General features: G+C 40.3%; 1 protein-coding gene across 1 annotated transcript in view; it reads right to left on the bottom strand.

The window, feature by feature from the left end:
* The window catches only part of PRTG (protogenin), a 117,282-nt gene that overhangs the window by 50,480 nt on the left and 48,339 nt on the right, over window positions 1-18,463 (bottom strand). The window contains exons 3-9 of the mRNA XM_054043103.1: window positions 14,562-14,706; window positions 12,980-13,113; window positions 12,448-12,585; window positions 11,122-11,280; window positions 10,355-10,514; window positions 9,320-9,567; window positions 4,116-4,280 (exon numbers count right to left, since the gene is read on the bottom strand). Coding sequence (XP_053899078.1) covers window positions 4,116-4,280; window positions 9,320-9,567; window positions 10,355-10,514; window positions 11,122-11,280; window positions 12,448-12,585; window positions 12,980-13,113; window positions 14,562-14,706 — 1,149 coding nt within the window. The remainder of the gene's footprint in view (window positions 1-4,115; window positions 4,281-9,319; window positions 9,568-10,354; window positions 10,515-11,121; window positions 11,281-12,447; window positions 12,586-12,979; window positions 13,114-14,561; window positions 14,707-18,463) is intronic.

The raw sequence follows: 18,463 nt of genomic DNA on the forward strand, positions 1-18,463 counted from the left end.
CAAACTGAGATTCAAGGGCAGCACGTAACTAGAGCTGTTAGAGTTCCCATGGCCCAAAAATTTGTCCATGGGGAGGTACGCCCTTGCCATGATTGAATCCAGTGCCACTCCTATAGATACCATGATATGCATCGGAGTTAGGGTTGACTTCTAGCATCCCTGAGAAACTGTGTAAACCTGGAGATAGAGAAGTGACAAGACTGAGGTTAAGACTTCCAGGAGAGACCTGCCGGTCAGAAGCCAGTCATCCAGGTGTGGGAAGATGATGGAGCTGCCTTGTCTAAGCTGAGTTGCTGCTATTGAGAACACTTTTGTGAAGACTCTGTGAGCTATAGATAGCCCAAACTGGAGTACCCTGTATTGATAGTGGTGGGAGTCCATCACAAATCCAAGCAATCATCTGTGAGAGAGATGAATAGCCACATAAAAGTATGCATCTTTCATACTGAGAGCCATGAACCATGTGTCTTTTTCTAGGAATGGTATTATTAATGCCAATGTAACCATGTGGAATTTCAGTTTGTGAATAAAAACGTTGAATTGACGCAGGTCAAGAATAGGTCTTGAGCCTCCTTTCCTCTTGAGGCTAGGAAATATTTTGAAAAGAACCCTTTTCTGCTGATGTTGAGGAAGTATCTGCTGTATTATTCCTCACTGAAGAAGAGACTGTACATCTTGAAGGAGGATCACCTCGTGAGAGTGATCCTTGAAAAGGGATGGGGAAACGGGTTTTGGAGGAGGTGCATAGAGAAACTTGATCATCCAGAATGGATGATGTCCAGCCCCCACCTGTTGTCATTGACACCCAATTGTGGGAAAATTTTGTTAGGTATTCCCTGAAATGGATCTCAGAATCATATGGAGATGGGATCAATATTGGTTCACAGCTCCATAGCATCATGTCAAAAATATATCTTGGTTGGAGGGTGAGGATGGGTAGCTGTGGCTGAAATGATAGGTGCAGGGTATCTTGGCCTCAGCATTTTCTGTTATTTGCGAGGTGACTCATAGGAACGCTGGTGATAGACGGATTGTGGTAAAGACCTTGGTTTGTAGGGCTGTTTATTATATTTTCTCCTTGGGCCAGGTATATATATATATATACACACATATATATACACACACACACAGGAAGTAGAGGGCTGCCCTAGAGTCTTTCAATGAGTGCAAAAATTCATCCATCTCCTCATTGAAAATACTTGTTTCATCATAAGGCGAGTCCTCAACAATATTTTGAACTTCCCCAGGAAACCCCAAAGAGCGTAGCCATGATTTCCAACACTTCAAAATGCTGGTTGTCCTGGATCTTGATGCCATTTCAGCCACACCAACTGCAGCTCCTATAGGGGTTTTGGCCACTAGCCTGCCCTCATCAATAAGGGCTTGAAACTGAGCCTGTCTTGCTGATACTTTGAGGTTCTAAACTGGAGGCTGGCAGATGTAAACACCATTCTCCCCATAAGGTTGACACACTTGGCTTCCTTATCTGAGAGGATGGCCCTTAAGTGCTTTGTTGCCTGGATTTTTCTGTGGCTGCCTGGACCACCAAGGAGTTCAGGGCAAGGTGGGTAAACCAGAACTCTACTCCCTTAACTAGGGCAAAGTACCACTTCTCTGCCCTTGTGATAAACGAAGGGTGGGGAAGCTCCCTTTTATGGGCACCCAGCCAGCTAGTTATCTATAAAATCCCTGTTAGTAGCTGTTCTCTACTTGCTTTACCTGTAAAGGGTTAAAAAGTCCATAGATAAAAGGGAGGGAGTGGGCACTTGACCAAAAGAGCCAATGGGAAGGCTAGAACTTTTTAAAATGGGGAAAAAACTTCCCCTTTGTCTGTCTGTGCTGTTCTCCCGGAGAGTAGAGACAGGGCTGGAACTATGCTGTAAAAAGCTCTGAAAAAAATCACCAGATCATACCTAGAAACTACTCATTTGAACCCCCAGATATGTAAGTAGATCAGGAAATGTCTAGGAAGACATGTTTAGGTTTATCTCTTATTTCTTTATGGCTTGTGGACTCCTCTGTGCTAACCCCAGGTGCTTTTGTTTTGCTTGAGGTCCAGTTTAAAGGCTACAAGAGAGCTATCTTTATGCTTAATCCTTGTAATTGTTTTTTTAAAATCTAGCAAAAAGCCTAATTTCCAAATGTATTTTCTTTCTTTTTATTTTTAATAAATTTTACCTTTTTTTTTTTTTTTTTTTAAGAACAAGACTGGATTTTTGTGTCCGAAGAGGTTTGTGCACATGTTTAATTAGCTGGCAGCAACAGATCATTTTCTTTGTTTTCTTTTTCAGCTCTTCCCCAGAAGGGGGGGCGGGGGGGCTTGAGGGCACCCCACAGGAAGGAATTCCCAAGTGTGCCTTCCTGGGTTCTCAAAGGGTTTTTTTTGCACTTGGGTGGTGGCAGCATCTACCCATCCAAGGTCAGAGAAAAGCTGCAACCTTGGGAGTTTAATGCAAGCCTGGAGTGGTCAGTATTAATTTTTAGAATCCTTGCGGGCCCCCTCGAAGTGCCAGAGTGGGGAAATCAGCCTTGACAGGGTAGGTACATAGGTAGCCAGTTTGTGCCATACACCCCTTGCCTGTTCTAGTATGGCTTCGTTTACTGGGAATGCAGCCTGCCTGGAGTCCATAGGTTGCAGGATATCTAGGAGCTTATGTTGAGGGTTCTGAACCTCCCCCTAAGGACTTTTTAAGCTCTTCCGCCACCCTGGGTAAGAGCTCCTGGAACTGCCTATGATCAGCAGGAGGAGACAGAGAGGCTAGAGCGACCACTTCATCAGAACCAATGGTACCAGCTTGTATTCACCGGTCCCGCGGTTTTGGCGGCAATTCGGCGGTAAGTACGCCAAAGCTGCGGACCACCCACAGGCATACCGCCGAAGGCCGCCTGATTGCCGTGCTTGGGGCGACAAAAAACATATAGCTGCCCCTGATCTTTTCACTCTATACCACCACAGTAGGTGTAGATAATGGTTCCTTAAGGGGCCATAGTGCTGAATGAGTCTCCAACCTTGTAGGTTTTGACAGCACCGGCAGTTCCCAGTCCTTCAGGACCCAGTGTTTATTTTTAGGTGGTACTGCAATCGGTGTTGAAGATGATGCAGAGGCTAGGGCTGAAGGAGTCTTGCTCCTATGAGTCTTTTGAACATGTTCATGCAGGTAAGAAGGGCCTAACTCCTAATGGCTTTGGATGGAAGGCTCACCCAACTTGTACAGGGTCAGGGAAGGATTTCTTCTCTTAGAGGGCCTGGGGGGATCTGGTTTTCTTTGTGAGAGTGCTCCCTACTCTCATTAGGGGGCCCAGCCATAGGTTTCTTCCCCCTCTGCACTCTGGAGTCGGACATAGTACCAGTGGTGCCCTCCTTGCTGACTCTGGCCAATGTACAGGGTGGTCTGCCCAACCTGGGTCTGACTAGAGCCTCATTAAGGGCTCCATAAGGTGCTTTCAAAGCCAAAGCTCTTGTGCCTGTCATGTTCTGCTGGGAAAAGGGTGGCAGATACCGCACTTAGTGGAGATATCTGCTTCTTTGGGGCAGCACCGGTGAGGTTACTGCTGACCAAAAAGCATGGGCAGGAGATGAGGGAAGGTTTTTTAAGCCCAGTATCCTCAGCATAATCTAAGTCCCGTCCTGGTCTTCCAATGCACTTCCCCTTTGTGAATTCTAACACTAAGAATAATTTATAACTTTGAATATATTTACAGGAAAAAGTGAAAAGACATGAGAATTCCAACTCAGGTCATGCAGCAGAAAGAAGGAACTGGAGAGGCAGTTGGTCCGCCCCACCCTGCCCCACTCCTTATACCCTCAGTGCAGAGCAGGAGCACAAGTGCAGACCAACAGACACTACCTGCAAGCATTCTCCAGACTCGAACGCATGTGAACCCACAGTGGAATACAGATAGGGACCAGCACTTGAAGAAGGATGTTCTTTCAGCATAAAATACATATACCCTTTGTAATACAGCATGTTTTTTATCCTCATTCATTTCAGTGGCCAGTTCAATTTTATATGTACCCCAAACTCCCAATGATGTCAGTGGCATAGGATTGCACATCTGTTTTAAATAAATAAATACATATGCATATTTTGCTCTACAATATTTATTTGACTTACCATCTTCAAGGGTGTGCTGAGTCACGTGATCCGACATCTGACTGGCTCCCATGGGCATGTAGGCCACAATATAAAAGGTGTAATTGCTGGCTGGTTCCAAGTCATCAATAATGTAATGAGTTGTGTCATTTCCAATAACCACTTGATACTCTTCATTATTTAAACCTGGAATAAAACAAGAGTTAACAGAAACAAAAATTGCTGTCAGTCTCTTAACACAAGATGATCCATTACTGCCAGGACGGTGGTCATGCAAGTTAAAGGTTGTTTAAAAATAAAAATCCTACACTGTAGTTCTTTTGTGAATGGAAGTAACTGTGTCTTGCTATAAATTCCAGCGGTTCAGGTTTTTTTCTGAATAAAAGATGCTGAATAGCATGAATCTATTCCGAAATCCTTTCATGAATTAGTCACAACAACCTGTGTCCAATGTACAGTAACACAACAGACGAGCTCTAATAACCTTATCATTTGTAGCTAATCTTTAATTCTACTAGTTTAGAACCAGTGTGTTTTTTCAAAATCTATTTACAGAGCCTTCATATATTAGACTGAGGAATGTGAAGCTCCATTCTACTTAAAAAAACAAAACAAACAGAAAGAAGTCATTCTGCAAAGGATCTCATTTTAGGCCTGGGAATTCTATTAAATTTGATTGACATGGGTTTTTCTTTAATTCAGAAAGAAGACAACGGGATTGGTACAGAATGAACTTCAAAAATGTTTTGCTCCTTAATGAGCTGTAAAAAAATTCTCAGCAATTCATATTAAAATATGCATAGCAATGTATAGAGCAGGCCTTGTCTTTGTCGGGCTTTATTCCTATACAGAAAAGCTGCAAAGTGGAATAGGTTTGGTGAAAGCTGCTGTGCTTAACAAACAATTCACACCAAATGCATGTCAACTTAATCAAAACTCTAAGAGCCAGCCCCTCCTCTTCACAATTGAATTTATAAACAAAACGAAAGGCAAATTCCACCATTAAGTTTTCCCACATTTCTGAATTAACTTGATAGCATTTTAATTAGACAAGATTACGACCATCTCATAACAGACTAGTTAATGGCTTGTTAATTAGGAATTGCATGGCACGATTTCTGACCTGCTAAACAAGATCCTTGAGCTCAAATTAAAAGGACTTGTTCTTTCATTGAATGGATTGCTAGGCCTCATGTGGAGGTCCTAATGAAACAGCCATAATAGAGAACAAGGCTTGCCTTCCACCACAATCAGTATCCCCTTTGTACCTTTTCTAAATCACTAACAAGGAATTAACACACTCCAACATGCATTCTCATCAGACTCTTATTCTTCTTGCTACCATGACCCCTGATTTGAATGTAAAATATTCTGCTTTAAAAAATACAAAAAACACACCTGTTAGTTTCTTCAACCAACTTTATTAAACACTAGCCTCTTTGGGGGCAAAGGGGGTTGAGGCAGTTTTGAGAGTGCATTTTATAAATGCTAGACTTGTTGTGGAATTAAATGAAGAATGGAGGGATCTTTTGTTTTTAACCACCTACAATGTTGTGAACATGAAGAGGGAAATCTTTGGAACTGCATATGATTAAGTGCATTATAAAATATTATTTTCTATTTAAACTAGAGTTTATAAGATCCTGATGATCTGTCTAATTTAGGATAGCTCCATCTGAAAACATTGTTTCATTTGGAGATTTTAGGACTGGATGACTTGCTTACTTTTACACTAACCATTAATGTGAAATTCCATCCTTCTCCTAATTAAGGAAAGCTTAAAAAACCCAAACCTATATAAACACAGAAAAAAACATTAAGATAAAAAGATAGTATGCATTATATTGCATGTAAGTATGAAATATTTTCCTATGGGATTTTTGTGACAGTACATACAACATACAATTTGAGCAAACACAGCAAAAGAAAACAGGAGAAGGAGATTAAAGTGGTTTCACATGATTACTAATTATTTTATATTAGTAAAGCTGAGAGGCTCCAATGAGCTCAGAGTTGCAAAGAGTTTATACACTAGTGCCCCGATGCTGCAAAAATTTAGGCACATGAGCAACTTCAAGCACGTGATTGATCCCATTAAAGTCAAGCCCGTTTGTGAGCCTTTGCAGTATCAGGGCCGAGTTAAGATTCCATAAGTAAGCATAACAAACAGGGAGAATGGAGAAAGGTAGGATGCGGGTAACAGTGATAGTCTATATCGGCATTTGTTCCTATCTCCAATGAACAGCATAAAGAATTTAAGTTTTTGAGATATAAACAAACAAGAGATCTCAGCAGTCCAGTCTATGCTGGTCACTTCCCTAGCTATATGATGGGCTGAATGGCTTATCAAGCCATCTGATTTTCCTTACTAGCAGCTAGCTTACACCCCTCTCTGTGCACACACATATACAGCTGCTTCCGTAACAATACAAACTGCCTGATATGCCAGTCTCTCATGAAAGCAGAGCTTTTCAGGGCAGTTTTTCAGGCTTTGAGTAACATCTGTGATGTGGAGTAACCTGTTCTCAAATGGTTTCACACACTTTCATCTGGGAGAACAATTATATCTGAAGCAAGTACAACCCCTAGATGCTTCTGAACCCTTATGTTTTTTCTACACTAAAAAAAACTGAATGTATTTTTCTGCACAGGTGCAGGTCCACAGGTGCTACCCACTTGGAGCAGGGCTTGTGACAATGGTAAAAATGCACATATTCTCCTTACATTTTGGTTTCCATAGCTAAAGTTACCCAGTGTAAATGCACCAGTAAGTGTTAGGGATTATCTATATGGAGGCTAAACAGCAGCCTTCCATACAGTAAGGCTATTACATGAAGGTCTGGAGGGATGAGCAAGTAGAGCTCAGGGCTCACTTGGCTTTCCCAAGGCCACCCAGCTGTGTACCATCACAGCAGGTGAGCTTCAAACTCTGGGACATGTTTGACCTTTGGATAAGTAAGAGTTTCAGTTAACCAAGGGCTGGATAATGGATACACACCTCTTCAAAGAGCTACTCAGCTGGTTCACTTCCCGTACAAATATTCAGTAAGATATTACTTCCCAGTTCCCCATGAAGTTACCTCACATACTGCAGTGATGGAGGCCATGTAAGTACCCAGATAGATTATATAGCATGACTTTAACATTCATATTTAATTTGAATGGGAGTTGTGGGGCTAATTCCTCAGCAATTTTGAAAATTTAGGGTAACTTTTCCTGCACTTTATCAATTCTCTGTCCTCTTATCTTTTAAGGTTCTTTCCTCCCTTCAAACAAAATCATCTCATGTCCTGAAAACATCCCATTTACAAAAGCAAAGGCAGCTATTCCTGCATCAGTATTAGAGTAATTATGCTGTCCTTCCGGTCTTCTGCCTACTAGATGGCAAGGCGATATTCCACATGGAGAGCTAAGCATCTGCAATCCTGCCCTTGAAAGCAACTAGTTGCTGAGTAGAAGCAGAAAAAGCAATCATTCCACTTAGAAAACTGAGTCACACCTAGGAGATCTACTGCAGTCTAGTTCAATCTATGCACCTAACTAATTTTCAAGTCACTATCATAGAGAATAAAAATAGGTGAAAATGTCTAGTTACACCCTTCTGCCCTATTTAACTTTTTTTTTTTTTTTTTTTTTTAAGAAGTATGTAACATTCTAGAGGCTTCAGCAGAGCCTCTAAATAATGAGTTATTTCAGCAAATTTTAAAATCTGAATTCTGATACTGGCTAGCAGGACTGCTGAACTTGACATAGTTTCAGCATGAATGTTACAAAGGAGCACTGGGTCTGTGGGTCTGGAATAATTTAGTTGGTGTTGGTCCTGCTTTGAGCAGAGGGTTGGACTAGATCACCTCCTGAGGTCTCTTCCAACCCTAATCTTCTATGATTCTGACATACCTCCACTTTAGTCAAGGAGGGGATGAAAGGAGAGGAAAACGTACTCCTGTGGGTAAAATGCTATCAAAGGAAAGGGAGCAAACTGGTCATTAGCCGTCCCACTCTCAGTCTAGCCCCTATAGAAGCCCCTTTGCACAAACTCCATGAGTTTTGGGATCTGCAGTGGAGAGATGAATCTGGGGAAAAGCTACTCCCTGTAAACCACGGGGCCAGCATTATCTTAGATAAACAACAACAAAAAAACAGAGTGCTGCCCCACCACCCCAAGATTGGCCACCCCTTAGAAGGTGCCGTCCCAAGCACGTGCATGGTCGGCTGGTGCCTGGAGCCGGCTCTGATCTTAGGGCTTGTCTATATGAACACTTAGCTTGTGGCAAGGTGGGATGTAAATGTACCTTGCACTAGCCTTACAAGCAGTAAGTCTTCGGGTGAACCCTGCTGCCACCCACTAAAAGTTCTGTAATGTGCTTTGATCTACTCCCAATTGATCAAGTGCACCAGGGAACTTTTACCGTGCAGCAGCATGGTCCACACAGACACTTAGGCTATGTCTACACTACTGCCTATGTCAGCAAAACTTATGTCACTCAGGGGTGTGAATATTCTACCCCCCGAGCAACATAAATTACACTGATGTAAGTGCTAGTGTGCATAGTGCTATGTCGGCAGGAGAGCTTCTTCCGCCGACATAGCTTATGCTGTTCACAGGGGTGGGGTTTTTATGCTGACAGGAGAGCTCTCCCCCATTAGCAAGAGCATCTTCACCACATGCCCTGCAGCAGCGCAGCTGTACTGGTTCAGCTCCACTGCTGCAGTGCTGACATGCCATTAGTGTGCAGCAAGCTAGCATGAGGCAGATTTACACCCCAGTGTTCATATAGACATGCCCTTACATGAAACCTACTTCTGTGGTGTATACTCCCTAGCCTAGCATACATGTGGGAGGGGAAATTGGCAGAGGCTCCTGTTTCCATGGGAGATGAAAATCCAAAAGAGTAACATGGAGGCACTGGGCCGCTGTACCAATGCTTCTGCCTGTCATGAAGGTCATATTCTTCATCCAGAAGGTGGAGAGGTAAGCCATGTACCCAACCCTCTGAATGAAATGATCTGGCAGAAGCTTTATAGGGTCAAGCACGCAGAGTTTACTATCTTAACCTTGCTGTCCTGTGGGCTTTTATATGTGAGAGGGTGTGATTTATCCCCAAAATTAGCTTATGAGATCTTTGGTTTGCATACTCTTCCTATGATGAACTACTGAAGAAAACCCTGGATGCATGAGACTGTAACAAATATTACACAATCCACTTCAGACTGACACTGCTTACCTTCTGCTTTCATGTAGTGCACTGAATATGCAATCACTTTGTCTGAATTATAGAGCGGCCTCTCCCAAGCTAGCAGAATTGCTGAACTTGACATCGTTTCAGCATGGACATTACAAGGAGCACTGGGTCTGTCTTCTGACATAACTACAGTCAATCTGGCCCGGGACAGGATAGACCCCTGGCTATTTTCAGCCATGCACTGATAAATGGCATCATCTTCAGGAATGATCTGGTTAATCACCAATTTACTGAATTAAAAAAGAAAAAGAAAAAATTATGTCTAACAATAACTTAGCTCAATGTAATGCAAGCCACAACTTGGCTTTTGCCCCTGCTCCAGGAAATCTACTCTAAATATCTCATACTCCATTTTGTGTTCATTTTTTCTCAACATAAATTAATATTTAGTCATAAAAATTAGCCTCTTCTGGAGCTCTTCAAAAACTTCCATGCCAGCACTCAGACTTGCAATGCTAGTGTCCTACAAAGTCAGGGAAATTAAAAAGAAAGAAAAAAAAAATGTTCACAAGCTCACTTTACAAAAAAAAGTTCTAAAATTGCTCTTTAGTAACTTTGTACTTTCTCTTCTGTAACTGATAGTATTTTTACCTTTAATTGTTTTGGGTTTTTTTGAATAAGAGTTTCTGCCAAGTTAATGAAATAGGAGCTCAAACTATGGGCCAGATTCCGATTTCTGCTGCACCAATATAAATCTGGAGTAACTCCACTTAAGTCAATGAAATTATTCTAGTTTTACACGGACATAGCAGAGATCAGAATCTGGACCTATATCCACAGAAGGTTTTAGCTGTGGTATTTATGTGTAAGCTAATTTGTGTTCATTTGTTTACCAAGAAGTAGTTGCCTAGTGTCATCAAAAGACAGATTAAATGTTTGGTTTTACTTCCAAATACTTTAATGAACCTGGGAAAGCTGTAATTCACTTACTTGAAAACTCTGTTCTTTCCTATATAGCAACAATTTATAACTACTGTATATTTCATGACATTAATTATAATATAATGGTAATCTCACCTGTTGTACATTTTAATTCTACCATTAGAGTGTATCCTTCTTCCATTTTTCAACCATGACATTTTGGGTGCTGGAATTCCTTCTGCCTGACATGCAAAACGGGCAGTACCAGCTCTGGGCCTTGTTAAACTTTCTGGCCATTCCACAAATGAAGGTGGTGCTACAGGTAAATAATATGCAAAAATAAAAAATACAACAGATCTAAGGTGTGAATAAAACCAAGAGAATAAGAAGCGCTACTCAGGCCAAGTGAAGTACTTGTGGACATCTCCATGTGAAAAGCACACATGTGTTTCATATACACATATAGCATGCCTTTTTAAAAAAAAAAAAAGTTGTATGTGTGACATGTAACATGAAAGTAAAGACTTTCATATTAGTTCATGTATGAGTGCATATAATGAATCATATTAAGTCCAATGTATAAAATGCTGATCATGAAGCATTCACATGAGTTACATATATTTATACACAGTCAGATTTTTTTTCCTGTTAGAAAATTAAATCTTTCAATAGCAAACGTGGAAAAACTCAATTACATCTGACTGTCTTTAAGAGCAAGCCAAGCTGCCATACAATTCTTAAGTTACCAGTATTGGCACCAACACATCTAGTAACTCCTTTTCACCCGTGTGACCTCACTGCAATCAATATAGATATATAGGTATAACAGAGGGTAGAATTTGGCCCAAAGTATCAAGTACAGAACAAAATTTCACATAGCAGCAGGTTGTCCTGGCAGACTGTGGAATTCAAAGCAAGCTCACCTAACACAGTGAGCGTCGCCATTGCAACTGTGAAGTTCCGTGTGCCTGGAATAGTTGCTCGACAGACATAAACTCCAGCATGCTGCGCTTTCACATCAGAGATCATGAGGTTCCCATTTCCGAGGACACGGGTATTGAAGACATCAATGGACTTGTGGTCTATTTGAGAGAGAAAGTTATTTTATAACGTTGCTCCACAGTGAGTATTTAATCTAATCTACAGGCTATATGGTCAAAAGCCTGGGGCAATAGCCAATGCTCAAAAGAGGGAATAGATAGATGAGCTTATACAGGTTTCCATTTGTTATTTGGTTTGCCTGTGCATGTACTTTGCTATTAGCTGGACATTATGTATAATCCATTCTAGTATATATTTGAAGTTCTGCCTGTTAGCTGAATTCAGTGCCAGTATCCCATGCAACCTACAGGGCACATTTTTACATCCTGTCCTTTGGCATTTTTTACTTCCTGCCTTGGGCTGGGACCGAATTCATCCCAGGTAATGTACACTGCTTTTCACAGAGAGACAGAATTCAACTACTGGTAGGTTATATTGGGAGTGATCACATATTTTCTATAAACCTCCCAGCAGACACTATGCAGAAATCCTATTAAATTAACCGTTGTTTCCTTTTTCCATATTCGTTTTTCTATATATCTCCAGGCTCATTCAGACACATCTCTATTTATCTGTCTCACCCTTAGAAGATGTGAAATACAAACGCACCACTTTTGATAATTTGTAAACCAGGTCTTCTATCAACACAGCCCTATATTTCCTATTTACTGGTAAAGGCCATTAGGCATATGTGTGGAGCGAAGAAATAAAACGTATTCTTGTAGAAGAGTGAAACTTACTTGTCAATATTAGTTACAGCAAAATTCTCCCTCCCTCCCCCCCCCCACATCCCCTTCTTCCCACTCATTCTACTTAGGGGCAGATTAAGGCTCAATGTGACTTGAATCCCAAACCCCATTTGTGTATTTCTAGGAGGAAGGTGAGGGGCAGAACTTTCAGGACCGTTTGTTTTGTGGTACATAACCACTCAAATCCGACTCCACCACTGAGTCTACTCTAGTCACAAAGTCCACAAAGGTCATCCCATGCTCCAACTTGTCAATATCATACCGGGGGCAGTGCAGAATTGACAGCAGGAGGCATGTAAATCCTAAGTGCCAAAAAACACCTGAAGGCTTATTTACAACATTGTGGAAAGATTGTGCAAAATCTTTTTCACTTATTTCACTCATCCCAACCTTTTCCACTAATCCATGGCATACACAAAACCCAAATAATAACCTAATTGTTGAAATTTTAACGCCTACCTAAACGACTCCATGAGATGATCGGCTTTGGATTCCCTGTAGCAACACACTCCAAGATGACAGTCTGATGAAGAGATGCTGTAATGTTCTGAGGGCCAGCTATAATGGCTGGTTTCTGGAATGGCTTCAAGTCAAAGGCTTTTAAAACCAAAAATAATGCACAGGATTAAATTCAATTCCAAAGGATCATACGAAAATCCAATCAATCAAGAAATAAAACATGGTAACTATATGTTAAAAACGAGGCATCTTAAAGGTCACTCCTAAAGTTAAAATTACAACAGAAACACATTGTTTAATTGTGATGTTGCGAATAACGTGTATTAAGGAAATGACAAGAGGAAGGTGAGGGGGAGAATTTGTGGGGGGAAAGAGCTGTTACTTCCACAGCTAATGCATCATTTTCAAAATAAATGCATCAAGAACAATTAGAGCACTATACTGCATGCATGTTTGTATTTTGTAGATTATATTAAGGACAAGGCTATCAAATATGGGGAAGATGTTAAATGAAGGGATATATTCTGTGTACCTGGAATAACACTTAGTGCTGCCTCAACACTTTTCCGTCTATTGGCTACAGTTGTAGCAACACATCGATAATTCCCAGCATCCCTCTTTTCAACACTATAGATCTGCAAAACTCCTGTTGGTAGAGCAGTTATCCTGTCAGGAAAACAAAATACATTATATTTATGAATATTCTATTATTGTGGAAAAGAACACAGACCACAATTTACTGACTTGATTATCTGAGAGCAATCACCACATCAATCTGAAAACGGCTGACAGGAACCTCACAAAAACATTCTAAACACATGACTCACTTCTCTGTATTCCTTACCTTCAAGGATCTATCAGGGAAATCCGCTCCATGCCCCACCCCCCACTGATGAAAGCATAGGAATTTACCTGTAACAATTGTTCTGCACCCTTAGATACCAAACCCCTCATTATTCAGCCTATTACTCTCAGATTGGTGGGTCTGAGGATTCATAGTTAAATATTTGCAAAAACGTTGACTGGTTTTCAGTGATTTCCAGTTCCAGTGCGTATCTGATATGTAGAGAAACACAGTCCACGTTGCCTGTAATTGTATCTATGCTTCCAACTCTTCTCCTTTTTCTCCCTCTGTTGCAACCAGGGAAGAGTGAACACAATCAACACGAGTTAGGTGGTGAAGTAGAAAGTTTGCAAGGGGGGGGGGGTCATGCTGCAAAGAAAGGAGTAGGGGGACAAAGAAAAATGTATCAGGGGGCATGCTGTGAGTTAAGTCATGATCAGGTCAAAGGAAAAGCTCTACTGAGAAGGAATTTCATAGTATTAAGTGTTCCAACCCAATTTATCCAGATACCATAATCCTTTATCACACCTATAGGGAAAAGTATGCCCAGTGCTAGCTTTCTCACAGCAAACCTCATACATACCACTAGTGAAAAATTCCTCCAATTCAAATTGCTCCAGCAGCCAAACCCCCCTGCACAGCATCCCATGACTACACATCGCCCTTTTACTTTAGTCATGGCTCTAGGCCAGTGATTGCTCAACTCTTTCATTCTACAGCCAGTAGCACAAGGCAGCAATTTCCTGATGATTCCACTTCTCGTCATCTCCTAATACTTTGTTTGATTAATTAACAGTCCAGTGAGTATCTTGAAACTTTAAAAAAAAAAATCCTTAAAAATAAACATAGGTGGGATTCTATTCCTTTGTTGATGTCTTCTGAGTGAGAAAATTATTAAATAAGGCCTCAGTTCTGTGATACTTATTCATGTGAGTAACTTTATGGAAATAAGTAGTCTCATTGACTTCAGTGGGACTACTTTCTTATATAAAAGTTACTCACATGAATAAGTGGTGCCAGGATTATTTATTATTCTGAAAGTGAATTATTCTGGACTGCAGTCCCAATTTCGATGCCAGACATATAATATTATTCTCGTTGTTAATGATTCTGAGATGTTAACATCTGCGGTATAGTGCAGTTAGTGCTTCGTTATCAATAACGGCATTGAAAGGTTAAGATTCTCCATTCATACTATGGTTTTAAGAATGACAGACTCAAAATGAGCACAGAGTAAATATCATTACAAAATGTAAAAAAATCTACATACCTGTCCAAGGCTAGAGGTAAGGTTGTTCGATTCACTTCCCATGTGATTACGGCAGGAGGGTTTGCTATTATTTTACAAGCAAACCGAGCCACTCCACCTTCTTGGACCTCAATTGAAAGTGGTTGGACTTCAAATGCAGAAATGGCTAAAAAAAAAAAAAAAAAAAAAGAATGAATTAAAATGCTGAAAAAAAGTAAGTTAGAAACAAATAAACCATACTAGAATTCAGTGAGGTTAAACATCAGATTACACAAGAAAGGTATTTGCAGATTCATTTGCATAAAAGTTACCCAGAATGGTCCACTTCCCTACATTTAAAAAAGCAAGCATCTTTTAGGTTTTGTCTACACCAAACTTGTATTGTTTTAACTGAAGGTGTGCTTTTAGACAAACTTAGTTCAACCAGTGCAAGTTTGCCTCTGGACCCACATAATATGATCTAAGAGTGGCTTATTTTGGTTTAGCTAACCCTGTTTAAAAAAAAAAATGTATTAAACTAAATCAAAATAAACCACTCTTAAACCAAATTAAGTATATCTATACAAAAATGGGCTCCTATTTAACTAAAAAACAGATCTCTCATTAAAGTGGTACAACTGTATGTGTACAAAAGAACTCCAATCTGGAGCCTGATCCTACTATCCCGACTTGGGGTAAACTCCCATTCATTACAATGGAAGCTTTGCACAACTAAACTTGGCCCCTGCCAGTTAAGTTTTGGTCCTGACTTTATAACAACAGTAATTACTATCCTTCCTCAGTTCCAGAAAAGACTCCTGTAGAATTGTAAAAATTTGTCTCTGATGGGAAAACAACTGTCTGGGATACATTATCTGTGGTGTAGCCACTGACACCCAGGACCTCCCCGTACAAAGTTTCATCTGTTTATGGTTTAAGGAAATTATAACAAAAATGAAACACTTCACACAGCAGATCAGTAAACACCTTTGATTTAACTGTTTGATTCCATTGCTCAGGAAACAAAGGACGGGAGGTGGGGGGGAGGGGAAGGAGAACAAAGCCTCTAATCAATTGTTCTAGACCTGAAGAAGAGCCCCATGTAAGCTCAAAAGCTTGTCTCTCTCACCAAAAGAGGACCAGGAGTACTTGTGGCACCTTAGAGACTAACAAATTTATTATCTCACCAAAAGAGGTTAGTCCAATAAAAGATATTACATCACTCACCTAGACTCTCTAATATCCTGAAACCAACATGGCTACAACAATACTGTATGTTCTACTTACTGATATTCATGGCACAATTAACATAACAGGCAGCTCTTGAGGGAAAAATGCTTCCATGGACCTTAGGGAGGTGGTGTTACAGCAATGGAAAAACCTCTTCCATTTTTATAGGCTGCGTCTACACTGTGGGGTTATACCAGCAGAGTTATGGCACTGTAACTAAGCTGCTATAGTCCCCATAGTGTAGACATGGTCACAGTTTTGTGGAAGTGTAACTACTTTGGTCAGGGGTGAGATTTTATTTTTACTGATATAGTTATGCTGCTTCAACCCCTCGTGTGGGTGAAATTATGCCAGTATAAAGATGCCTTATAACCAGCATAGCTTATTCCTCTTCCTGTATGGAAATAAGCTATACCTATATAATTACATCCACACTAGGTGGGTTGTAGCACTCTGTATAGTTAAGCATTTTAACTTTTGTATCTAAACAAGCCCTAAGATCTTGATTCTCTGTTATCCTGCTCCTTGTGTAGTCTTTTACACCCGTGCAAAGTGAGACAAATCAAAATGGGAGCATTTTACATTCACTTACCATGGGTGTAAATGACTACACAAGGAGCAGGATAACAGAGAATCAGCCATAAATATAAGCTAAAAATCATGCATTGGGCCATGTTTACATTCCTCTAGTGTCGGGTAGCCAAGTCAGCGGCAGCATTCTTCCGTCAACCTTACTGCGTCTACATTGGGGAGGTTGGTCAGCATAAGCCACAAAGGTGTGAATTTCATGTCCCTGAATGCTGTAGCTTACGTTGACTTAACTTTTAAGTGTACACCAGACCTATGGGACTATAATGGCATAGCTATGGCACTGTAGTTATGCTGGCATAAACCCATAATGTTGATGCAGCCTATACCAACTGAAAGGGTTTTTCCATTGCTGTAAGTACACCACCTCCCTGAGCAGCAGTAACTAGGTTGCCACAAGTATATTATTCCCTGCTGTTTTTAGTTGTTTCACTCATTCTTTGTGTAATACACTGCATGGCTCACAAAAGTTATATTCAGTCACAAGTCTTTTAAAATCAGAAAGAGAAAGAAAATGAGAAAGAAAAACTGCAAATGAAAACACTCAAAGACTATGTCTAAACCATCATCTTAGTATCATCTACTGACAACAATGGTAACAATGAAAGAGTCATAGATTCAAAGGCCAGACGGGACCACTGTGATCATCTAGTCTGTCCTCTCGTATAACACGGGCCATCAAACTTCCCCAAAATAATTCCTAGAACAGATCTTTTAGAAAAACATCCAATCTTGATTTTAAGGTGGCCAGTGATGGAGAATTCACCACAGCCCTTGCTAAATTGTTCCCGAGGTTAATTACCCTCATTATTAAAATTTTACACCTTATTTCCAGTCAGAATTTGTCTAGCTCCAACTTCTATTGGATTCCTTTCTCTGCTAGATTGAGGAGCCTATTATTAAATGTAGATAAAATAAACCATACTAGAATGTGTGGATACTTATAAACTGTAATCAAATCACCCCTTAACCTTCTCTTTGGTAAGCTAAATAGATTCAGCTCCTTGAATTTATCACTATAAGGAATGTTTTCTAATCCTTTTATCATTCTTGTGGCTCTTCTATGAGCACTCTCCTATTTATCAACATCCTTGAATTGTGGACACCAGAACTGGACACAGTATTCCATCAGTGGTCGCACCAGTGCTAAACATAATGGTAAAATAACTCTCTACTCCTACTTAAGATTCCCGTTTCTGCATGCCAGGATTGTATTAGCCCTTTTGGCCACATGCTTGGGAGATCATGTTTTGCTGATTATCCACCATAATCCCCAAATCTTTGTCAGAGTCACTGCTTCCCAGGATAGAGCTGCCCCTCATGTAAACATGGACTACATTCATTGTTCCTAGATCTTAGGGTGACCAGATAGCAAGTGTGAAAAATCGTGACGGGGTGGGGGGTAATAGGAGCTCATATAAAAAAAAAGCCCCAAATATCGGGACTGTCCCTATAAAATCAGAACATCTGGTCACTCTACTAGATGTATTCGTTTACATTTAGCCATATTAAAATGCATATTGTTCATTTATGCCCAGTTTAACAAGCAATCCAGATTGCTCTGAATCAGTGACCTATCCTCTTCATTATTTACCAAGATTCATAACCAAAGCCTACAGTCACAATTAACTCCTCTCTCTAGGAAATCCACTCTTAACTGAAGATTTTCAAATGGAAAAAGATAGGTCTTATTTTAATTTGCATTCATAGTATCACTGGTCTATTTACTGAAGGCACTATGTTGTAACAAACAACTACACTAATTTGCTTGGTTTCAAAGAATTCGCCCTAGCAACAGAACAAAGTTATAGATTAAACAACATTATGGCTATGACACAAATCAACAAAACACAAGAAAAATGTAAGCTAAATCCATGTTTATTTAAGAGTTAATTCATGCAACTGATGGGGTGAGAATTACGTGTTGAAACAATAGACCAGTATAATCCCACAGTCTCTTTGCTGATAGAACTCCCATTGACTTCAAAGGATGTTTGGTCTGCATGGGAACTGCAGGATTATGCCCACAATTTCCTGATGGTTGTTTGTGATGTTATTTAAGAGGACATTGTCAGGCAATCAATATTTAGGTTTTGTTAGAAGTTGTACAATCCACTTGCTCCTAG

This window comes from Malaclemys terrapin, chromosome 10, assembly GCF_027887155.1.
Source record: "Malaclemys terrapin pileata isolate rMalTer1 chromosome 10, rMalTer1.hap1, whole genome shotgun sequence".
NCBI lineage: Eukaryota > Metazoa > Chordata > Testudines > Emydidae > Malaclemys > Malaclemys terrapin.